Source organism: Athene cunicularia (genome assembly GCF_003259725.1).
Source record: "Athene cunicularia isolate RWA chromosome 23 unlocalized genomic scaffold, athCun1 chr23_part2, whole genome shotgun sequence".
Classification (NCBI taxonomy): domain Eukaryota; kingdom Metazoa; phylum Chordata; class Aves; order Strigiformes; family Strigidae; genus Athene; species Athene cunicularia.
The window spans coordinates 1,144,184-1,151,820 of record NW_020799131.1 but is presented as its reverse complement, the minus strand read 5'-3'; the positions used below and the strand labels follow the sequence as shown (position 1 = coordinate 1,151,820).

The 7,637-nt window shown below is 56.9% G+C and overlaps 1 protein-coding gene across 1 annotated transcript; it reads left to right on the top strand.

The window, feature by feature from the left end:
* The first annotated feature begins 3,836 nt into the window (after positions 1-3,836).
* Positions 3,837-6,054, top strand: NR0B2 (nuclear receptor subfamily 0 group B member 2). Its single transcript, XM_026863476.1, has 2 exons — positions 3,837-4,561; positions 5,026-6,054. The coding sequence occupies exons 1-2, from the start codon at positions 4,018-4,020 to the stop codon at positions 5,304-5,306; spliced, it is 825 nt and encodes a 274-aa protein (XP_026719277.1). The 5' UTR covers positions 3,837-4,017; the 3' UTR covers positions 5,307-6,054.
* The last annotated feature ends 1,583 nt before the right edge of the window (positions 6,055-7,637 follow it).

Sequence of the window (7,637 nt, the reverse complement as noted above, 5' to 3'; positions counted from 1 at the left end):
CAAGTTGCACCATAAATCTGAAACTGCTGTTGGCTTTGTTCTCTCAGTTATTTCGGTAAAACAAAGCAGTTTGTACTTTAAACCCTCAGGTAAGTTTGCGGTTTCCCTCAACTTTAAAAGGCCTTCCATGCTATCATAAGACCGTAACAAAAATCTCCACATAGAAATTGATAATTGATCATGTAATTAATTATTCAGCGGTGACTGTGCACATACAATTGCACGTATGGAAAGAGGTGTCACCTTGAAACCTAATCAGCATGTTAAAAAGGACTTAATATCAGTTATGGCCTTTCTCCTTGAGGGCTGAGGGTTTGCTTTGCTTCTTTCAGATTCAGCCTTTCTTTGTGATAGCTTGCACTCCTCTCTTTGTAAATAGACAGCTTTACATAAGCAGAACTGAAAAAGATGCTTTTTGCTTCAACTTTTTGGTTGACCGTAAGAGTTGTAGAAGTGATAAGGGCAAAACACCCCAAACTACCACTGCCCAAATTATACCCAAATTTCTTGGAGGGGCAGAAGAAAACCCAGCGGCCATTAAGTCACAAAAATCTTCTCGTTCTCCTTTCCAAAGACTTGTCAGAGCTGTATCCCATCCGCTGTGTCTCAGAGGTGTGTGGTTCCCAGCAGTGACAAGATTGGCCAAACAGCTCCTCCAGAATCTCCACAGGACAGCACTTGAATGTGCCACTGCTCACAGCTCCTTTTAAAAAAAGGGTCTTCGTAACGGTAATAGATTAAATTCCCACAAAAGTGTAAGAACTGTCAGGGAAAGGCACCAGGAAAAGGGGGAGAAAGCAGCACCCAGAGTCGGGGTCAGGGAAACAGGAATTTATTTTCTATTTAATAAAGCCTTGCTGCAGCCCTGCTAGTGCTGCCGGCGGGGCGGCCTCTTGCAGGGCTGGGGAGAGTCCTGGGGGCCGGGGGCCCTCCTCTTGGCGGCGCGCCTGGGCCTCCCGCTGGAGCGGTTCCTGCGCTGTCTGCGGCTACGGCCCTGGGCAGAGGGACCTGCTGCTGCCGCCTCCCCCAGCCCCTCCGGGGGCTGCTCCTGTTCTGCCAGGACAGGCGCAGATGGGGGGCGGCCTTGACCCACATGGAGGGCGGCCTCCGCCGTGCTGGCTTCCTCCCCCCTGTTAGAGCTGTCATGGCCGCTGGAGGAGGCCGAGGGGGGGCTGCCAGTCCTGCACCAGGAGCAGTTGCAGCCGGGGGAGATGAGGTTGGAGTAGGTCTCAGACCTCTGATCCTCCACCCCCACAGGCGGGGATCGCAGCAGCCTCCGGGCCTCCTCGCTGCACTGGCTCGCGACGACCTCGATGATGCCCCGGGCCAGAGGTGCCGCACGTCTCCCAAGGCCCGGCCGCAGCGCCTCAGCCATGGCCTCCTCCACCGGGCCGCTGACGCACAGGGCGTGCACGATGTTGACCCTTGCACGATATATGTGCCACCAAGCTGACCCGTGTATTTTCCGCAGCTCCTGCCGCAGCCAGGCCACCACGGGTTTGAGGAGATGCGGCTGGCTCTGGAAAAGTTCTGCCCAGACCTCGGGCAGGAGGCCACCCACGGCCTCTGGCTCTGCAGCCCCCTGCTCCTGTGGGGACAGTGTCCCCTGTGGAGAAGATGGAGGGGACGCCGTGGGGTGACGGGGGCTGTTTTCGGCCCGGCGGCTGGGACCTGGGCCTGCCTGGCTGCTGGCTTCTTCTGGAGACACTTCAAGGACTGTCATGACGTACTGCTGACCTCCAGATCTACCCTGCCTGGAAAACCGCACATAGTCCACCAGTCCTCTGCAGAATGGGCACTCGGCTTTCATCCGCATCCACCACAGGACGCAATGCAGGCAGTACCGATGGCCACAGGGCATCGCGTAAGCCGCATCATCTTGAGGGTACCAGCACATGTAGCAGACGATCTCTGTCTTCGAGGCCATGTTCTCGTGCCGCAGCAGGTTAGGGAGCGCTGAGGATGAGGAGGTGCTCCTGCTCATGGCGCCGGCTCCGCCAAAGAGTGTCACGTGCTGCAAAAGTGAGCGCGGTCACTCGCTGTCCCAGCAAGTGGAGGGGAGGGAGGGGAAGAAGAAATGCCCAGACCCCTGGCAGAGGACACCCTCTCGGCTCCCCAAGCCCAGTCACCCACCCCAGGGCCACCCCAGGGGGACACTTCCCTGCACAGCTCACCTCTGCTGCCACAAGGGTGCCAGCAGTGCCCGGCTGCCTGACCCAGGCAGGGCCGGGGAAACACAGGGGAAGGCTCGGGGATGGGCACCCAGAGCTGACACAGCAGCACCCAGAGCACCACCCAGCACTGGAAGCAGCTTCACTCAGCCCTTCAGAGCTCGCAGGCTGCCTGCCAGAGTCCAGGCTCGAGCCAGACTGAGCCAGGCTCTGCTGGTGTCCAAGGCATCAAGGGTCCACCAACTGCTGACCTCACAGTCCATAACCCGATGACCTCACAGCCCATCACCTGCTGACCTCACAGCCCATCACCTGCTGACCTCACAGCCTTCCACGTGGTGATTGGACACCTACCCCTGCAGCACTCGTGCCTCCTCACACACGTCTGGGGCGATCGCAACCCCGCTTTCCTCTCCCTCTCCTCAGCTCTGTCTCCTGCTCACCACCAGTGTTTCATGCCAGTCACCAAGGCCTTGGCTGTGTCTTCAGCCCCCTCAGATGCCCCTACCTTCACTGTAGTGGTGCAATTCCCCCCTCTCCCCCCTCCTCTGCCACTCGGGGATTAGTGTGATTCCTCCCCTACTCCTGGGCCACAGACCAACCTGAGGAGTTAAGTCCTGCGGATGGCACTAAACAGAGCGTTAAGACGCTGCTTTCTGGCTCTGCCCTCCTTATCAATTGGGGAGGGTTATAACAGCCCCTCACCTCCTAATGGCCTGGGAGAACAGTAAGACTATTGCACACCCAGCAAGTTCTTGCACAGCTGGCAGAAGACACCAGAACACCTCATTGTCCGAGCTAGGCCGGAGTGAGAAGTGTCTGACAAAAGTCAATGGGACAGCTTTGTAGAGTCAGGCTGATGGTTGGACTCGATGATCCCAAGGGTCTCTTCCAACCTGAATGATTCTGTGATCTTGGACCCTATAAACAGGACCCTGGGTGAGACCCTCCGAGCTCTCCTGCACCACAGTGGGCCTGTGACCAGCATCTCCCCTTCTGCTGCTGTGTTTACAGGCAACATTCTTACATGCCCATGCTTTGCTCTGGGCTTCTGTCCAGCTTTTCAATTTCTGTTGGTCAATAGATAAAAATACCTGGTAATTCAAAGTGAAAATCTGATAATTTGCCCTTCCCCTGCCTCATGTTTCCTCTGAGAGACATGAACTGATGGGCCCAGCCTGGGCTTGAATACTACAGTCTGCCAGTTCACTGGGTTTCTCTTCCTCGCCTGCAAGAACAAGAGTCTCCCATCAGCAAGGTTAAGCAAACAGCCGCTGATAAAACAACTTCCAGGTTGCTCTTTCCAAGGCCGAGGCGCGCAGGCCGTTGAACACAGGGCCCTGTGTGTGTGCGTGTGTGAACCTCCTGGCAGTGACACCTGCCACACAGCGCTGCCCGATGACAGCGCGGGCCTTGGTGCCATGGTACAGGCTGGGTTAATGACTTTGTTTATACTGTTTGGGCAATCGAGATAAGGCCGCCCAACCCACCGGCCCCCTCCCCGAGCCGCTGGTGCTTCATTGAGAAAACGGCCGTTGACACCGTGCACTGAACTCATTTGCCCCGGCCAATCAGCCTGGGGATGACTGGGTTTTTTGTGGTGTGTTGTTTTTTTGTTTGGTTTGTTGTTTGGGTTTTTTTTTTTTTTTAATGAGGACTGCTTAATCACAGAGCGGTCAAGGCTGTGAAGGGGTGTTTCACTGGTGACCCAGTCTTATAAGAGCTGGTTTAAGCTGGGAGGACGGGGAGAATCCAGCCTGCGACGGAGGGTTTGGGAAGGATTTTTCATCTCTCTCCTGTCTGCTGGAGCTGAGTTTCGTGGAGGATCCGGCCACCCAGCTCAGCTATGTCCACCAGTGGCACGGACGTGGACTGTGAGAGGTGCCAGTGCCACAGTGAAGCCAAACGCACCGCCATCCTCTACACCCTCCTCAGCCAGAACCTCACCCACAGCCGTGGCGGCCGCAGCCCTGGCCACCAGCGCTGCCTCTGCCACCAGCGCCGCACCGTCTGCCTCCGCACACCCCATGTCACCTGCCAGGCGGCCTCCAACGTGCTGGTAAAAACCATCAGCTTTATGAAAAACCTCCCTTCCTTCCACCTGCTGCCGCGAGAGGATCAACTCCTGCTGCTGGACAGCTGCTGGGTCCCCCTTTTCCTCCTGGGGCTGGTCCAGGAGATGGTGACCTTCGAGGTGATGGAGACACCGGCCCCCAGCATGCTCAAGAAGATCCTCCTCGACGGCCAAAGCAAAGGGCAGGAGCCCGAGCGGACGCAGCCCACGCTGGCCGCCGTGCAGCGGCTGCAGTGCTGCCTCAACACCTTCTGGAGCCTGGACCTGAGCCCCAAGGAATATGCCTACCTGAAGGGAGCCATTCTCTTTAATCCTGGTGAGTGCCTGGCCCTCGTGGCTCTGCTTGCTGGCAGGAGAGCACATCCCACACGTTAGTGCCTGAACATGCACCTCTTGGCTTGGAGACGCTCAGAGCGCAGGCAGGCACAAGAGCAGAGAGGGCTGGTTGCCTTATCCTTAACTCTGATCGTTACCAAATGCCCCGGGAAGCAGGGAGAAGGGCTGTCAATGGTAAAAGCCAGAAACCTTTGCCTGCCCTGCAGACAACAAAAGACCCCGGGATTTACTTTGTAAAGCAAGAGTTTGCCCAGTTAACTACTTTTCCTCCTTCCAACAGCAGCCCTGGAATAGCTACATCTCGGTAGTGCTGCGTACATCTCGTTAACATGGCCTCAGAGATCATTTGTGAGAAATGGGGAAGGGGAAGGGTGGCAATGGGAGAAACCTGGGGCTGTTTTCCAGCCTCCCTCATCATCAGCTTTCCCTCCTCTCCCTCGGCAGATGTCCCAGGGCTGAGGGCCTCCCTGTACATCGAAAGCCTCCAGCGGGAAGCCCAGAGAGCTCTTCAGGAGGTCCTGCAGCCCCTGCACCCTGAAGACCAGGGCCGCTTTGCCCGCATTTTGCTGATCGCCTCTACCTTAAAATCGATCCCTCCCGCTCTCATCACTGATCTCTTCTTCCGACCCGTCATCGGCAATGCGGACATCGTTGAGCTGATTGTGGAAATGCTGTACGAAATAACCGGCGGGCAGCTGGCTCCCGTGGCACACGTGGCGTGCTGAGAGCCAGCGGCCCTCTGGATGCTCCCCACGGCTCGCCGGGGCAGTGAAGCAAATCTGGGAGCGGTGATTTAGCGAGAGAAGCACTCTGGACTCTGCGGGGACCTGCGCCTTTCGGTAGGGCTCAGGCCAGAGGATTCAGCCAAGCTGCAGCAGAGCACACGGAGAAATGGCAGCGCCGGTTCAGCAGATGTTTACAGCAGCTCCTGCTCTGCCTCTGCCAGTCTCCGGTTCAGCGAGCATGTGCGGGCAAGGGGTTTCTTTCCCTGTTTGCAGCCAGAGCAGCTCAGCCCCCTGTGAACAGAACACAAAGCAGGTCAGGTTAGAGCCCGGTCTTGCTCTTGAGTTAACTCAGCAAATCCTTGGTTCTGTTGAAATCAATGTGCATTTTGCTGTTAACTCCAAGAGATGAGGTTTGTCCCCAACTAACAGCTTCATTCTGCAGTGTTTAGACCCACTGAATAATGTGTCTTCAGTGGGATTGCTTACCAAGTGCAAACATTATGGGAATTAGGTGTGGGTGAAGTCTTAGCCTGTTTATTGTGCTTGAAATCTTAGAAATATTCATGAAAGATGGCACCAAGAGGGAAAAAGCCAGAGTATTAAATCCTACAGGGTGTGCAGATCCACCCCTCTTACGTTTGCTTAGATTGTAACTTTTCTCCACATTGCCATAATATACAACAGGACTGCTTGCAAAACAATGGCATTTACCTAAGAGCACATCACTGTGGGCTGTGAGCTTACCTCCGTTTGTGCGACAGTAAGTGACTCCCTGAGCTGTGAATGCTGCAAAGACGAGCGGAGCTGGTTTAGTGGGAGAACCAAATGTCCCTCCCTGGAGTTACAGCCAGGTGCACGCATAGGAAAACTTGTTCCTCCTCCCTGCAGCTTCTGCAACAAGTTAGATGTCAGTATTTTATAAGTGAAGGTTCTTGTGGTTTGTATATAAGATACAGTAAATTATTTTTTTAATAAAATGTTTTGCGTTTTGGAAAATGGTGGCAGTACATTTTGGGGAGGGTTAGAAAAACCAGCTGCAGACCTGGCAGAGAAAGGATGCTTGGATGAAAAGAGGGTTTTCATAAAAATCCGTCTGTTTCGCCCTCGCAAGGGAGCGTTGTGATGCAGACACACATCAATGGCTGCCAGTGGGAGCTGTCTGATGAACAGCCCCGCAGCGCAAAACCCCTCCGAGAACCCAGCAGACAGAAATTCGCAGAGGCAGCGGAATCACAGCCCGTCCACATCCACGCCTTGCGCCTTTCTGCGGGCGTTGAGCCTCACCCCGAGGGCTCCTGGCGCAGCGGCAATGTCAGAGATGGATGGTCTGACTCACCTGGACGCGCACGCAGCTGCCAACAGCCACAAACCCCATCCCGTTTGCCGTGCCCGACCCAGCCGAGGTGTCAGATAAAGCTGCGCAAAGCCTCCCTGTACCCCGTCACCCTCCCACCCATGGAAACACCTCAAATGTCAGCCAGCAGCCCAGCGGGAGGAAGGACTGCTTTGTCAGTCTGTCCCTCCACCTCTCACTGTTGCTGCTGAACGGTGACGGATGGCTTCCAAGGTGATCTCAACCCCATGACGGCCATTTTCCACGGGGAGGGAGCACATGAGTCACCGGCTGATTTCCACAGGCCCATGCCAGCCACGGGCAGCCCTGAGCCATGCAGCCTGGCGATGCGTGCGTGAGTCACGGCACACGGGATGCCGACCATCCCCGCTGCCAGAGTTACCCCGAACCGGGCATGCAGACACAGCCCCTGGTGCCTCCAACCTGCCACCACCAGTCCCTGGGGACAGGGGATGGCTGTGGGCTCCCCTATCCAGCGTGGCACCTGCCCTGCCACTGCCCACGAGGCAGCTCTGACACCGCAGGGCCACCCTTCCATCGTGGGAGACACAGCGCTGGGGCTTTACCACGAGGGCAAGGCCAGGACCCCTTGCACAGCGCTACACTGCACCACATGGGGGCCCTGGACACCCCCAGCGCCATGACACCCCCAGGGCCCGTAACCCCCATCAGGGCCTGGAGGACCCCCAGGGCTTGTCACCTCCATGGGGGCCTGGCAAGCCCCTGGGTCTGTATCCCCCCCGGGGCCCGGCCACTTCCAAGGTCTGTCACCTCCACTGGGCCCTGGCCACCCTCCTCCTCCCGCCATTGTCAGGGCCTGTGACCCCCACTGGGGCCTGGCCACCGCCAGGGCCTGTGACCCACCTCAAGGCCTGGCCACCTCCAGGGCCTGTCACCTCCACTGGGCCCTGGCCACCTTCAGCCACAAGCCACCGCCAGGGCCTGTGACCCCCACTGGGTGCTGGCCATCCCCAGGG